General features: G+C 40.9%; 1 protein-coding gene across 1 annotated transcript in view; it reads left to right on the top strand.

The window, feature by feature from the left end:
* The window catches only part of LOC117509353 (vasoactive intestinal polypeptide receptor-like), a 173,265-nt gene that overhangs the window by 41,352 nt on the left and 115,012 nt on the right, over nt 1-16,901 (top strand). The window contains exon 2 of the mRNA XM_034169026.1: nt 10,850-10,940. Coding sequence (XP_034024917.1) covers nt 10,850-10,940 — 91 coding nt within the window. The remainder of the gene's footprint in view (nt 1-10,849; nt 10,941-16,901) is intronic.

The raw sequence follows: 16,901 nt of genomic DNA, 5'->3' as shown, positions 1-16,901 counted from the left end.
TTTCACATACAGGTGGCACTATAATAAAGAAAAATGTATTTTTGACCAAAATTCTAACGCGGTACATCGTACAATCAGCATTCGTACATTCACAAATTCTTTGGAGTGTGACAAATCTTTTGATATATGCCTCACCCATTTCTGTTTTTCACAGTATTCCAATACATGTTAAACCTTTTAAAATATATCTCACCCCAGGCAATCACTTTGATCAACACCAATTTTTTCAACTCCAATCAAGGGACCATTTACAGCTATTAAAAGTTGCATGAAAGCTCAAAAGACAAGAGAAGAGACTGCAGGGAGTCAAGGATATAGAGAATGACCAAAGGCTGTGCACCAAGTCCAAAAAGAATAGTCTGAAAAACGTGCACGGAATTGCACAAAATTCACCTGGTTTGATAGGGGATCATGTCTGAGTTGAACCCTGCAATTTGGTGATGATTGCATAAAGTGGGCGTGCCTCAGTATGAAAACTAAACTCGAAATTATCCCCCCCCCCCCAATTTTTTTTTTTTTTTAATTTCCAAAAACCTCCCATTTATCCTGCAGAGCTGAAGCATTTTCAGTATATCCACTGAATATCGAACAAACTTTAATACACTGGTACATCTGGTCTGTTTTGAAGTCCATCACTCAAAATATTTTTCAATATATGAAAAATCATATTAAAATTAACGTCCATATATTGCATTAAGTACCACCAAAGTTGACGGAAACATTCTCTTTCATGTAGAATTGAAGCGTTTATTTATTTATTTTTTTTACATTTGGTCCATCTTTGCTGCTTCTTTTAATTTTTTAAAATAAGATTTATAGTATGAAAGGGGGCATGACCCACACTATACATCTGTTCAAGCTGAATTTTTTATGGATGATAAAGACCTGTTCATGTTGCTCATTTACTAAGTATTACATTTATTCGCCTGCAGGCGGTACTATAATAAAACAAAATGCATTTTGGTGTGAAACACACATTGCGAAAATCAGTCAATATTCACGCAGTCAATCAAAATTCATACATTCCCATATTCTTTTAGGTGTACTGAATGTTCTACAATGGGCTACACCTGTTTATGCCTTTTCATTTTTATGCAAAATTGCAGCAAATGTAAAACCTACCTATTCAACCTCTGCCTTGATCATGAGTCTCATCTGCACCAATAGTTGGACATGCATTCAGTGGACACTCCAGGGCTTAGGTTCTTAAAATGAGCTTGATAATTCAAAAGGTGGCAAAGTTGGACAAGAAAATCCACTACAGGTAGGAGTCTCAACAGGAAGGCTTCTCTATCATCACAAAGTAAGTCCAATAAACACAAAACATGGTCCAGTGACAGAAAATTATCAAAAAGCTGCCTGACAAATTGTATAAATTACAAGATGGTGCCGTAACGGGGAAATTAATCATCTGAAATTCTGCACATAGAAAAGCATAAAATGCATACCTTAGGGCCCCTTCACACATAGCACAAATACGTAGGAATCAGGGCGAATCACGACAAAAGAGCCCGCGCGAAAACATCAAGCCGATGTCTGGAGGGACACATGGTTGGGCAGGCGTGAATGATCCTGCTGTCCGGCCCGACACTCATGTCCACAGGACAGACACCGCGTCATGTACAACAGAGCTCACGTGGGTGACGTGACATTTAGATTGCCTGCTGCGTGTTATGATCTGACAGTCCGTTTCACCTGGGGCAACCTGTCAATGTGTGCACCGTGCGCTCGCTTGCTGCAGCTGGTCGCAACAGCAGTATATGTTTTTATGTATGTCCACATGAGGACAGCAAGCAGACACATGCGCATCACAGTGGACAGTTGTTAGCTCATGTCTGTCCAAATATGGTACGTGTTCCCCAGCTGGGACGTCCAGAACCACAGATCTCAACAGCTGCTGCTGTCAGCGGACCCGCCCCCTGTCAGTTCAGAGCACACACCAACATGTCACTCTCTTCTGTGTGATCGGCTTGCTGTGCTGTGTGTGCTCAGACTTGGCTGTCTGGCCCCCATGTGATCATGTCTATACATACATACAAGCATTTTATGCAAGTGTGCTCCCCCCGTCCGCTTGCCACGTGTGTGTGTGTGGGGGGGGGGGGGGGGCAGCGTGAAACACACATACTCTACATGTATTTCGCAGAGGAGGGGGGCCACACGCGCACACATGCACCACATGTGTATTGCTTTTTGCAACGCCACACTTGTAGGGGCACTTAGACAAATTTCACATCCAGCTTGAAAGTGATTGTTGCTCACTATTTTCGTGCTGACAGCATCAATTGGCCACACATTTTCTGTCAGGCGAGCAGGGTTAGATGTTCGTGTATGTCACCTGGAATTTGGCCAACACCTGCCGAGAGAGGGATGGAATGGGCTCTCACAGGACACTCTGTCTTTCAGCCGCTGGTGTGTATGAATAGTTGTAGCGACATGTTTACGAGGCGCTGAAGGCAGCTCCGATTTTTCACAAATGGAATGCAATTCCTCCTTCGTGTGCTAGTCAGCTTAAATTGTGTTATGTGTGAAGGGGGCCCTTAGCAAAGTATCCATCAAAGACAATCAAAGTACAAAGAAGAATTTTCTATGTTTTGATATGAATAGCTTTAAATTACACTCAGACTGAGTACTGCAGATGCCATGTTTACTCTGAATGAAGATGGAGAAGTGTAGAGAAGGACTTGCGTTGTTTGTTTGTGGACTTAAAAAAGCTAATGACAGAGTGCCAGGAGAAGAGGTGTGCTATTGTATGAGAAACTCTGATATGGCAGAGAAGTAAATGAGGGAGATGCAGGATATATTCAAGGACAGCTGCCCCACTGAGTCTGACATGCCTCAGTTTTCTTGCTGTTTTTTTTTTTTTTCTTTTTTCTGACCACTGTTGTCAATGTGCTTGGTCAAGGAATGGATCAGATTAAACCTTATTCACGCAAAGCAACTTCAAGTGACTGATGTTATGATTGGTAATATTTGGAAAAATATTCAACTCAGTCCATTGCCCAACCACCACTGACCTTTATACTCGTATGTACCATAAAGACAATATTTCTTTCAGTATTTTTTCTATTTGTTAGAACACATGAGCAGATATGGAGGTAAATTATATTTTGAATAGTGACAAATATTGACTGACAGACTGCGTTACACCACAGGTACCTGTATGCACAGCACCTCATGCACGTGATGGGAGGAACAGCTGCAATTCAGTGGATACACTGAAAAAGTGGATAAAGTTGGTCCTTTTGCCGGCAAAGTCGGTGTGACAGCACCGTAACCCATGTGACTGCGGGTCAGACCCACATCATGATGTTGTGACTCATGTCATGAGTTACACTGACCTCACAGCTGCTCGGGAGGCAACTCACAAAGGGGGCTTGAACTCCCGTGTATACCTCCTGACAGGTCAAGTTTTTTTCCCCCGCTATTCCCCTCCTCTCCAATAAATGCAATGCAGCCTAGACCATAGAAGCTGTAGAGGTGACGTTTTCAGAACTCATACAAAACCTGACACATAACTCAGACACACAAAATTGAAACAAATCTGCCTCTAGGGGGCAATACAGCAGCACATTTTCCATTTTGCCTCTAACTCGCAAACTGTACAACCCTACCTTTATTTAAAACTCTGTGTCACTTTGTGTGTCCTCGTCAAAAACAGCTGATCCATGACGCGTTAACAACCAACACTTTTTTCCACCCAAATGTGCCTAAACTCTTTCTGAGGAGGATATGATGTAAAACACTGATAAAAAATTTCTTACCTGCCAATCTGGTCGTGTTTTCTGTATAAATAAAAGTTATCCATTCTTCCTGCTCAAATGCCAAAGCAGAGCCGAATTCAGATGGAAAGGGGGCATGGAACGGAGCAGGGACACAGCCCCCACAATACCCCTAGATTAAAGGTCCAGTTTTGAAGTGTTTTTTACTGCTACTAATACTACTTATAATAATGATAATAATAATTTCAACAACTAAAATGTTTAGAGAGAATTTAAATGTTAGAAAAAATGTTAGGATGAATTTAATAGTTACATTTACCATGATAGTGCTGTCAACAGTTAAATATGAGGTCAAGAAAGATGTCTTTATTTTATTTTTATAAAACAACTATTTCTGCTCATTGAAGTCAAGAAAAGGCGACTATAAAGTGAGTACTGGCAAAATGAGTTATCATTTTCATGTTGAGGTGGCAGAGGGGTGTTGTCGGCAACTGCTGAAAGTAATCAAATTTAGTTACTTTTGAAACTGAGTAATCAGTAAAGTAACTAAGTTACTTTTTCAAGGAGTAATTAGTAATTGGATTACTTTTTCAAAGTAAATGTGGCAACACTGGTTATTTTCACTCAACATTTTGTGTTTCATGAAAATATTTTGTAATTTCTTTTTCAGGTACTTCATGTATTTGATGTTCTTGTGCTTCCTGTCTAGTTGAGGGATTTTGATGCTAACCAGTGAACTAACGGGACAACTTAATCTTAGTCTGTGGTACCAGGTCTCTTAAGAGTGTCCTTGAGTACCGTGGAAATTACTTTGTATTAAATGAGAGGTAACTTATGATACTCGGATGAGGATTGTCACTTGAAGTGTGACATCGCATCAGCTACAACAGTTTGTCCACGTGATACATTTCTCTGGACATGATCCAACATGTAGGGATTTCTGTGTGTCAGCTGGCTGTGGCAGATGGACAGTTACTTTTCACAGGTGGGGATGGATTGATTGTTTGCCTGGGTAGTTGCTATCCAGGACCCAAGATGGCAGAGTTGGGTCCAAAAGTAATTGCATTTGAAGTAATTACACTGTCATGGCTGGGGTGTGGTGTGGCACAGAAGGAGGTAGGACACACAATACAGACTCGCAGGCCAAGGGGTAAAGGTAAAAAGGCTTTATCGAGATAATAGAAATGGTACAATACACAGGGGGGCGGTGGTACAGACCAAGCAAGACCAAGAAAACCTGACATGACATGAGTAAAAACACAGAAGGCTCAGAGCCCGGAAGTGAACCAGAGTCCAGAACCAAAACAAGATGATGAAAAGGGCCGGATCATGACATATACATACATATACAAGCTGCTTGGGACTCCCCCCAAGCTGGCGGCGCGACTACATGTTGCTACTGCCCCCCACCCAAGTTTAGTGCACATAAACAGTGTCAAATGTATATGTGTTGTCTTAATTCTGATGTGTGCCATTATTATGGTAAACAAGTAATAATTGTGGATTAATTGCTGTCTATGGTAATTGGGGTGTGGACGTAATCTCGTTGTTGCACTCATGTAATGACAATGACAATAAATCTCATCCATCCATCCATCCATCCATATACAGTAAAATCACCAGTATTAATTTTAGGGATGTGAATTGTACAACAACTCACGATTCAATTTGATTCCGATTCTTGGGGTGACGATTCGATTCAGAATCGATTTTCGATTCAAACAGCTCTGAGAAATAGTTATATTACTTAAAAAAAAGTTTATGTTTAAGAAAATGCAGCTTTACAAGGTTAATCAAGTGATTATAGATGTAAATTTACTTATCTGCTTTGCTTGTTCAGAGTTGGCTGGCAGTTTAGCGAAGCGCTGGTCAGTAGTCGGCAGAGACCGCTGCTCCGCTCCTTTTAGCTCCGGGTCATAGCGTAGCATGTGGGCTTGCGGAGTTGAAGTGTTTCCGAAGTACTTGACTTTCATTTTGCAGATTTTGCACACAGCATAAGTCATGTCAAGCTCCTTCTTACGCAGCAAATAATGAAATCCAAAATGCGCTCAAACATTTGCCTTCAGCAAAGACGGTGCTGGCTGAATTAGCTCTTTGTCCGCCATGCTAAGCAACAACTCACGAATGTTTGAAGCAGGCCGGACCCTCCCCTCGCGGGGATGCTGTAGTACGGAGGCCATTGCCTGACAAACAGTACACGCAGCGAGTAAGTAAGAAAATGTTTAAAAAAATGCTTTTTAAAAATCGATTCTTGGACATTTTGGATGGATTCAGAATCGTAATAAATAAGAATCGCGATTTGGACGTGAGTCGATTTTTTCCGGCACCCCTAATTCATTTTACACTGGTGATTTTACTGTGTATAATTATGATTACTTTTTCAAGTAATTGTACCTGTAATCAATTACTCTTTGAAATCCTGGAAAGTAATTGTAAGTGTAATCGATTGCTTTTGTAAAGTTGGAACAGTTACTTTTCAAATATGTTTGGTATATTTGACTAATGAATATTTCCATCAAATGTTTGATGTCGTGGAAACATAACTATCTATTGAAGTAATTGTTATATGTTGCAGATATTCATATATGTTTGTGTGTTTCTGTATATTTATCTTGCATATCATGATGAATAATATCTAAGAATTTGCATACAATATGTGTTGTTGTCACAATCATAATGTAAATGGCCTAAAACAGAAAAGTAATTGCGCTTACTTTAATATTATACTATATTGCGGTTATACTTTTATATTTGCAATTCCTTTTAAAAGTAATTATATGCTTAATTGATTACTTTTCTGAAAACACAATATTTGTAATTGTAATCTGTAACTTTTAAAAGTAACTGCATTTATAATTGATTGCTTTAAAGGACATGTTGGACTGAAATCATAACAATTAAAATTGATGCTGTTAGTGAACATCAAATGAGCCACCAGGATTACTTTGTGCAATTCTGTGACTGGTTTTAAAGTATACGGCATTAGAAGCAAACTGCTACGAAGACTTCTGAAAACAAAGTACTTGTGAGTACTTGTGTGTTTCCAACTGGTGACGTGACTATTAAAACTGTCCCAGCGCACGCTTGAATGGAATGTAACTGCTAATATTAAGAACTGAGGCACACATTAATTCCAAAGTTTACACAAGTGTGAGGTTGTGTTATGATGACTCGTTTTTAAGTAATAACTGTTCATTTTGATGCAGTCACAGTAAAAGCAGCAGCTGTGTGCACACACATTCACTTCCATTTCCACAGTCTCTCAAAGTAAAATAAAAATTTTACTTTCATTGAAAGCTCCACTGAAAGGAACACAAAGCAAAAGATGAAAAATTGAACATGTTACTCGCCCAATTGTAAAGATTTCTAAATGAAAAGTCCACAACATCAAAGAAGCCCCCACGCACTCATCATCACCAGCCAATGAAAGGGTCCACTAGTCCTCACTTGGATCGACAGCCAGAGATCATTTTCAAGTTCCACTAGTCCTCAGGTATGGATAGCTGGCCAGAGAATAATCTCAAGGTCCACTTACCCTCAGGGTGTGATCGTGTGCATAATGTCCGATCGCAGCTCTGCCTTCAATTCAAATTCTATCACGATTGTGGCACTTTAGATAGAGTCCATCATTTCCTGAAAATAGCATCTTCTGAGTTTTTCCAATATGAGAAATACATCTGCATGTCCAGGCAATTTGTAAAAACAGCATGGTGGAGACAGTCCACATCCATGTGCATTGCGGCACTAAACCAGCATCTTGTGACACAAACGGCACCATCACAACACTTTAGGTTTCTGGGTGAAGTATGTTGTAAATCCGAAGTATGTTGTAAATCCGATCCATCACTTTCAAATAAAAGCTCAGAAGCTTCGTTATCGGACATAACTGCATTCGTTTCGCTCTGTCTGTCAGCCATCGGGATGTTTCTGTTTTCCTAATATGTACGTCACATGCTGAGAATTGTCGAGTGAGACGTTATCCCGAAATGCACCTGTTAACTCGCTCAGGGAGAGCAATAAAAACAACAGAGACCACTAGTTATGAGTGCATGTGTGTGGAGAGACTTACAATCATGAATATTTTGATGTGTTGCTAACTGGGACTTTAAAAAATGTGTGACATGTCCTTTAAAAGTACTTAGACCCAACTCTGCAAGACTGGTCCATGGTCCGGTGGATGCAGTGATGCGTGACAGTGATGGAGGTTTAAACTTTAAACCTTGTTTGTGTGTAATGCTTCGGGCCAACTGAAGTTGTGATTTAATGTTGGGTAGATAAATTTAATTGAACTAATAACTGGAATAGATTGGTTCAGTAGTTTTTTGAGTGGTTCAGCTAACCACTCTGGAAGTAGGCACCAGAAAAAACATAATGTTGATAACTAAATGATTTAAAAGTGACTCAATCCACACTGGTCCATTGGGGATTAAAATGCACCAGAATAAATTTCTTTGGAAATAGCTTTGTGTTTTATCTTTTATTTTCTTCCCTGGTTAGTACATAATGAGAATTGCAGTTTTGCAGGATATTTGATCCACACTGAAATAATTTATTATATATATTTGTGTTGTTATAAAGCAATTTTATTTCAGTGCAAAGTAGGATATTCTGTTTCCTACTTTTTATGCCCCACGCGGCGCTTGCGCTGCGAGGCGCGGCATATAGCATCCGGATTTTCCGTCCTGTCGCCTGTCCGTCCATCTGTCCAACCGCAGTTTGTTGGCTGCAACGTAGCTCGGCACCTATTGCTCGCAAAAACTTCATATTTGGTGGGTACATGCCTTGGAGGAGTACTTCGCATGGGTTCAAAGGCCAGTGACCTTGACCTACTTTTGAAGGTCACCAGTGGTCACAACTGTCAAATCCTTTGCCGTAACGTAGCTCGGCACCTACAGTATTGCTCGCAGAAACTTCATATTTGGTGGGTACATGCCTTGGAGGAGTACTTCGCATGGGTTTGAAGGCTAGTGACCTTGACCTATTTTTGAAGGTGACCAGTGGTCACAACTGTCAAATCGTTCACCTGAAATTTGTTCGCTGTAATGTGCCTCGGCACCTATTGCTTGCAAAAACTTCATATTTGGTGGGTACATGCCTTGGAGGAGTACTTTGCATGGGTTCGAAGGCCGGTGACATTGACCTACTTTTAAAAAATTACCAATAGTTGCAGTTGTTCGAAGGCTACCGACTTTTTATGGTCACTGTTGGCCATCCATCCATCCATTTTCTTCCGCTTTATCCGGAGTCGGGTTGCGGGGGCAGCAGCTCAAGCAAAGCCGCCCAGACCTCCCGATCCACACACACCTCCCCCAGCTCCTCCAGGGGAACCCCAAGGCGTTCCCAAGCCAGCCGAGAGATGTAATCCTTCCAGCGTGTCCTGTGTCTTCCCCGGGGCCTCCTCCCAATGGGACGTGCCCGGAACACGTCTCCAGCGAGGCGTCCAGGGGGCATCCAGAAAAGATGCCCGAGCCACCTCAACTGACTCTTTTCAACGTGGAGGAGCAGCGGCTCGACTCCGAGCTCCTCCCGAGTGACCGAGCTCCTCACCCTATGTCTAAGGGAGCGCCCAGCCACCCTGCGGAGGAAACTCATCTCGGCCGCTTGTACCCGCGATCTCGTTCTTTCGGTCATGAGCCAAATCTCATGACCATAGGTGAGGATCGGAACGTAGATCGATCTGTAAATCGAGAGCTTTGCCCCCCTACTCAGCTCTCTCTTCACCACGACGGCCCGATACAGCGACCGCATCACTGCGGACGCTGCACCGATCTGTCTATCGATCTCACGCTCCATCCGTCCCTCACTCGTGAACAAGACCCCAAGATACTTAAACTCCTCCACTTGAGGCAAGGACACTCCACCAACCTGAAGAGGGCAAAGCACCTTTTTCCGGTCGAGAACCATGGCCTTGGATTTGGAGGTGCTGATCTTCATCCCGGACGCCTCACACTCGGCTGCAAACCACCCCAGTGCAAGCTGAAGGTCCTGATTTGACGAAGCCAACAGAACCACATCATCTGCAAACAGCAGAGACGAGATTCTGTGGTTTGGGAACCACTGTTGGCCACATCCTCTAAATAAATATAATGTCAATCTCCAATTTTTCCACTGTGTATCCCAGTTTACATCAAACACATGAGGGTTCAACCAAATACCTACCCCGCACATGTAGATATTACTGCAGTTTACATGGAATATAGTATTGCATGTGTGGCATTTTGTGACGAATATCTCTAGTTCATAAATGCATCGCACCTCTGAGTAAATTTTGCATGATTACACCGTCATTATGTTGCAGTTCCTAGGCCGTGCGGCTGTGAAAAATTGCTCTAAGCAGTGTCCTTTCCAAATAATGGCAGTTTGAAGCAGTTTTATTGTCTGAGGTGAGCAGCGTGTATGCTACTGGCTTCTGTTTACAATAATTGCCACACAAACCGGGAATACCCTTCTGACTGATGAAGTGCACTTCATTTTGGATGGCACCAGGGTAGCGTGGGGTGAAACAGTGCTGCACCACAAGGACCATTTAGAAAACAAGGGTTGTGTGATATGTTATGTGGTTCGTGCTGCAACACTCTGACCTTTACAGCTTTGACTATTGTAATAATTGTTGCTAACATCATGTAGAGTGAAATTGTTCTGTTCCAGCCCTCTCTGTCTGTCCTGGGATTACCTGAAGATACTCTGCCGACTGTCTTACTTTCTCTCTCTCTGATATTCTCAATTATATGCTGCTTGACTTACACATTTTCATTGACCCCACTGGCTCTCTGCAAGCTGCTGTCAACCTGTATTTTTCAGCCTTTGAAGACATGGATGAACAATCGCAGCTGATCAGTCAGTGGTTCCCTTTTCCACACTTCCAGTCAATTTGCATGATATCATCTATTTGTCAGGCACGAGGAAACACTGTGGACACTGAGCATGATTGCATGGTTTTGTTGCAGTGAGGGTTATTGGAAAGATGTAGCCGGAATGTAGTGAGGGAAGGTTTTAATAAATATTTCCACTGCCACTGTGGATAATATTCAGGTCTAGTTCAGAGTCATTTTGCTTTAGGATGTAATTGCTGTTTTGTGGAGGCATATTTAATTAATCCTACTTAAATGTATTTTGTCTCTTTTCTACAGGTGTTATCTGTGCAGATGTGTGACATGATGAATGAGATTGAGCTGGAGAAAGAGCGATGTGAGAATAGCACTTCTGGCAACATCACTTCAGGTCATCTTCAAAATATTTTCTACTAACTGACTATTTATGGTTACAAGAGGTTATATAAGTTTACCGTGATAATGCCATCATAACGCTGTCTGCATGGATAATCGTCAAGTGAGGTGAAATTTAAGCTGTGCTGAAAAAGTGTCCCAGTGATTAATCTGTAGATGTTTATTCATCTTATATGTATCAATGAACTCAAAGATTGTGCAAAAGTATGTCATGGAGTCCACAAACTGTCCTCATTTGTAGCAGGTTTTTGTTTGCGTTTGTGCACATCATGAATCATTTTTTGCTATTTTATAGCAATCAGACAATTTCATTTTGAAATGTTTTAAAGTGTTTTATGCATTTAAGATAAAGGTCACATTTTTATTATCAACCAATCATTTTGACAGTGCAGGTCAGTGCTGCACACTAACTTATGGCACCTGAGTGATGATTCAGAGGGCAAAAACAAGCAATAACCTATTCCTGACAGATTTCCCTGGGGGGGGGTAGTCATCCAACATCAACAATAATTCAAGCACAGAAAGGTATTGAGGCACATTTATAAGCTTTGTACAGTCTTTCTTAAAATGGAGACAACTCTCCCAGGAAATCTGTACTTTTTAATTGAACATCATAAATATGGTAATTCTGTACATCAAAACAACACAAGGTTGTCATTTCATTAATTTTGAAAAAGGAATCAGAGAATTGCTGCATAACCTCTACTGTATGTTTCGCCTACTGCATGGATGCATGCTGCAAATATATACGTTTTTGAAAAGCACACATAGCGCACAGCTTTGCTAATGCATTCATTATGAATGTGACCTTTGAGTGCAGCTTCCAGTGCCTCCCGTTGAGGAAGTAGATAGAGAAGTGGAGAAATGAGGGTCATTGCAGAGATAAGGAGAAAAGCTCTTTCCCATGAAAACAGTCTTTATCTGCAAGTGTAGCAGTGATGTTATGTAATGCATTACTTAGTAACTTTACTCTAATTTGACCACTTTTGTCGGTAATGAGAAATCTAATGCCTTAATCTTTCGAAATCAGTAATCAGATTAAAATTACTTCTCCAAGTCACTGTGTGTTACTATTATTTTCGAATTGCGGGTCAATCGCAGCGTTAAACCTGGTCCGTGTGGGCAGGGGGTCGGGGTTCGACTGAACTGCCCACTTTCACCGAGCTGCAAGCTTTTCATCTGCGGTTTTCTGCAGCAGCTACGACTTGTCCTTGTTTCTCAAAGCGCGGTGACAACAGCACAACTGCACTGAGCTTTACAAAGACATTTTTATGCTTTTTTCCCCCTTTATTTAGAACTCTGAGCTGAGTCTCTCCGTGTCTGCTCGCTAAAAACAGCTGATCCACTGCAACGTGTCAACAACTAACACTTATGTGCCTAAACTCTCTTTCTGATGATGACATGACATAAAAATGCGACAAAACTTTCTTACCTGTCAATCTGGTCATGTTTTATGCGTAAATAAACATTATCCATTCTTTGTGCTCAAACACCAAAGCAGGGGCAAATCCAGACAGAAAGGGGGCGTGGGGTGGGGCAGGGATGCGGTCTCCCCACAACACCCCTAGATTAAAGGTCCAGTTTTGAAACCTTTTTTACTACAACTGCTAATACTACTCATAATAATAATAATGTCAACAACTAAAATGTTTAGAGAGAATTTAAATGTTAGAAAAATGTTAGAAATAATTTAATAGTTACATTTATAAATAATGTAGGTTAGAAATTGCAAGTTTTACTGTTACAGTGCTGTCAACAGTTAAATATGAGGTCAAGAAAGATGTCTGTTTTACTTTTTATAAAACACGTATTTATTTTTATTGAAGTCAAGAAAGAGCGACTTTAAAGTGAGTATTGGCAAAACAGGTTATCATTTTCATGTTGAGGTGGCAGAGGGTGTTGTCAGCAGCTGGTGAAAGTAACTAAAAAAAGTAACTAGTAACCAACTTAGTTACTTTTACAGATGAGTAATCAGTAAAGTAACTAAGTTACTTTTTCAAGGAGTAATCAGTAATTGGCTTAATTTTTCAAAGTAACCGTGGCCACACTGAAGTGTAGACACTCACACAAGACATTATTTTTTGTATACTAGTGGCCTTGGTGGCAGCCAGACTACAGCTTTGGTAATGAATAATGCTGATGAACAAATTTCACAGTACATGCAACTTCAAAACCACACGTCGAGGGAGAGAAGGCACAGTCATATTCAATCAATCAATCAATCAACTTTTTTCTTATATAGCGCCAAATCACAACAAACAGTTGCCCCAAGGCGCTCCATATTGTAAGGCAAGGCCATACAATAATTATGAAAAACCCCAACGGTCAAAACGACCCCCTATGAGCAAGCACTTGGCCACAGTGGGAAGGAAAAACTCCCTTTTAACAGGAAGAAACCTCCAGCAGAACCAGGCTCAGGGAGGGGCAGTCTTCTGCTGAGACTGGTTGGGGCTGAGGGAAAAAACCAGGAAAAAGACATGCCGTGAAGGGGGGCAGAGATCGATCACTAATGATTAAATGCAGAGTGATGCATACGGAGCAAAAAGAGAAAGAAACAGTGCATCATGGGAACCCCCCCACAATCTACGTCTAAAGCAGCATAACCAAGGGATGGTCCAGGGTCACCCGATCCAGCCCTAACTATAAGCCTTAGCGAAAAGGAAAGTTTTAAGCCTAATCTTAAAAGTAGAGAGGGTATCTGTCTCCCTGATCTGAATTGGGAGCTGGTTCCACAGGAGAGGAGCCTGAAAGCTGAAGGCTCTGCCTCCCATTCTACTCTTACAAACCCTAGGAACTACAAGTAAGCCCGCAGTCTGAGAGCGAAGCGCTCTAATGGGGTAATATGGTACTACGAGGTCCCTAAGATAAGATGGGACCTGATTATTCAAAACCTTATAAGTAAGAAGAAGAATTTTAAATTCTATTCTAGAATTAACAGGAAGCCAATGAAGAGAGGCCAACACGGGTGAGATATGCTCTCTCCTGCTAGTCCCCGTCAGTACTCTAGCTGCAGCATTCTGAACCAACTGAAGGCTTTTTAGGGAACTTTTAGGACAACCTGATAATAATGAATTACAATAGTCCAGCCTAGAGGAAATAATGCATGAATTAGTTTTTCAGCATCACTCTGAGACAAGACCTTTCTGATTTTAGAGATATTGCGTAAATGCAAAAAGGCAGTCCTACATATTTGTTTAATATGCGCTTTGAATGACATATCCTGATCAAAAATGACTCCAAGATTTCTCACAGTATTACTAGAGATCAGGGAAATGCCATCCAGAGTAACGATCTGGTTAGACACCATGCTTCTAAGATTTGTGGGGCCAAGTACAATAACTTCAGTTTTATCTGAGTTTAAAAGCAGGAAATTAGAGGTCATCCATGTCTTTATGTCTGTAAGACAATCCTGCAGTTTAGCTAATTGGTGTGTATCCTCTGGCTTCATGGATAGATAAAGCTGGGTATCATCTGCGTAACAATGAAAATTTAAGCAATACCGTCTAATAATACTGCCTAAGCGAAGCATGTATAAAATGAATAAAATTGGTCCTAGCACAGAACCTTGTGGAACTCCATAATTAACTTTAGTCTGTGAAGAAGATTCCCCATTTACATGAACAAACTGTAATCTATTAGACAAATATGATTCAAACCACCGCAGCGCAGTGCCTTTAATACCTATGACATGCTCTAATCTCTGTAATAAAATTTTATGGTCAACAGTATCAAAAGCAGCACTGAGGTCCAACAGAACAAGCACAGAGATAAGTCCACTGTCCGAAGCCATAAGAAGATCATTTGTAACCTTCACTAATGCTGTTTCTGTACTATGATGAATTCTAAAACCTGACTGAAACTCTTCAAATAGACCATTCCTCTGCAGGTGATCAGTTAGCTGTTTTACAACTACCCTCTCAAGAATCTTTGAGAGAAAAGGAAGGTTGGAGATTGGCCTATAATTAGCTAAGATAGCTGGGTCAAGTGATGGCTTTTTAAGCAATGGTTTAATTACTGCCACCTTAAAGGCCTGTGGTACATAACCAACTAACAAAGATAGATTGATCATATTTAAGATTGAAGCATTAAATAATGGTAGGACTTCCTTGAGCAGCCTGGCAGGAATGGGGTCTAATAAACATGTTGATGGTTTGGATGAAGTAACTAATGAAAATAACTCAGACAGAACAATCGGAGAGAAAGAGTCTAACCAAATACCGGCATCACTGAAAGCAGCCAAAGATAACGATACATCTTTGGGATGGTTATGAGTAATTTTTTCTCTAATAGTCAAAATTTTGTTAGCAAAGAAAGTCATGAAGTCATTACTAGTTAAAGTTAATGGAATACTCAGCTCAATAGAGCTCTGACTCTTTGTCAGCCTGGCTACAGTGCTGAAAAGAAACCTGGGGTTATTCTTATTTTCTTCAATTAGTGATGAGTAGAAAGATGTCCTAGCTTTACGGAGGGCTTTTTTATAGAGCAACAAACTCTTTTTCCAGGCTAAGTGAAGATCTTCTAAATTAGTGAGACGCCATTTCCTCTCCAACTTACGGGTTATCTGCTTTAAGCTACGAGTTTGTGAGTTATACCACGGAGTCAGACACTTCTGATTTAAAGCTCTCTTTTTCAGAGGAGCTACAGCATCCAAAGTTGTCTTCAAAGAGGATGTAAAACTATTGACGAGATACTCTAACTCCCTTACAGAGTTTAGGTAGCTACTCTGCTCTGTGTTGGTATATGACATTAGAGAACATAAAGAAGGAATCATATCCTTAAACCTAGTTACAGCGCTTTCTGAAAGACTTCTAGTGTAATGAAACTTATTCCCCACTGCAGGGTAGTCCATCAGGGTAAATGTAAATGTTATTAAAAAATGATCAGACAGAAGGGAGTTTTCAGGGAATACTGTTAAGTCTTCTATTTCCATACCATAAGTCAGAACAAGATCTAAGATATGATTAAAGTGGTGGGTGGACTCATTTACTTTTTGAGCAAAGCCGATAGAGTCTAATAATAGATTAAATGCAGTGTTGAGGCTGTCATTCTCAGCATCTGTGTGGATGTTAAAATCGCCCACTATAATTATCTTATCTGAGCTAAGCACTAAGTCAGACAAAAGGTCTGAAAATTCACAGAGAAACTCACAGTAACGACCAGGTGGACGATAGATAATAACAAATAAAACTGGTTTTTGGGACTTCCAATTTGGATGGACAAGACTAAGAGACAAGCTTTCAAATGAATTAAAGCTCTGTCTAGGTTTTTGATTAATTAATAAGCTGGAATGGAAGATTGCTGCTAATCCTCCGCCACGGCCCGTGCTACGAGCATTCTGACAGTTATTGTAACTCGGGGGTGTTGACTCATTTAAACTAACATATTCATCCTGCTGTAACCAGGTTTCTGTTAGGCAGAATAAATCAATACGTTGATCAATTATTATATCATTTACCAACAGGGACTTAGAAGAGAGAGACCTAATGTTTAATAGACCACATTTAACTGTTTTAGTCTGTGGTGCAATTGAAGGTGCTATATTATTTTTTTTTTTTTGAATTTTTATGCTTAAATAGATTTTTGCTGGTTATTGGTGGTCTGGGAGCAGGCACCGTCTCTACGGGGATGGGGTAATGAGGGGATGGCAGGGGGAGAGAAGCTGCAGAGAGGTGTATAAGACCACAGCTCTGCCTCCTGGTCCCAACGCTGGACAGTCACAGTTTGGAGGATCCAAGAAAATTGGCCAGATTTCTAGAAATGAGAGCTGCTCCATCTAAAGTGGGATGGATGCCGTCTCTCCTAACAAGACCAGGTTTTCCCCAGAAGCTTTGCCAATTATCAATGAAGCCCACCTCATTTTTTGGACACCACTCAGACAGCCAGCAATTCAAGGAGAACATGCGGCTAAACATGTCACTCCCGGTCTGATTGGGGAGGGGCCCAGAGAAAACAACAG

Source organism: Thalassophryne amazonica, chromosome 1, assembly GCF_902500255.1.
Source record: "Thalassophryne amazonica chromosome 1, fThaAma1.1, whole genome shotgun sequence".
Taxonomy (NCBI): domain Eukaryota; kingdom Metazoa; phylum Chordata; class Actinopteri; order Batrachoidiformes; family Batrachoididae; genus Thalassophryne; species Thalassophryne amazonica.
The sequence above is the reverse complement of the archived record's forward strand: the minus strand, read 5'-3'. Positions and strand labels throughout refer to the sequence as shown.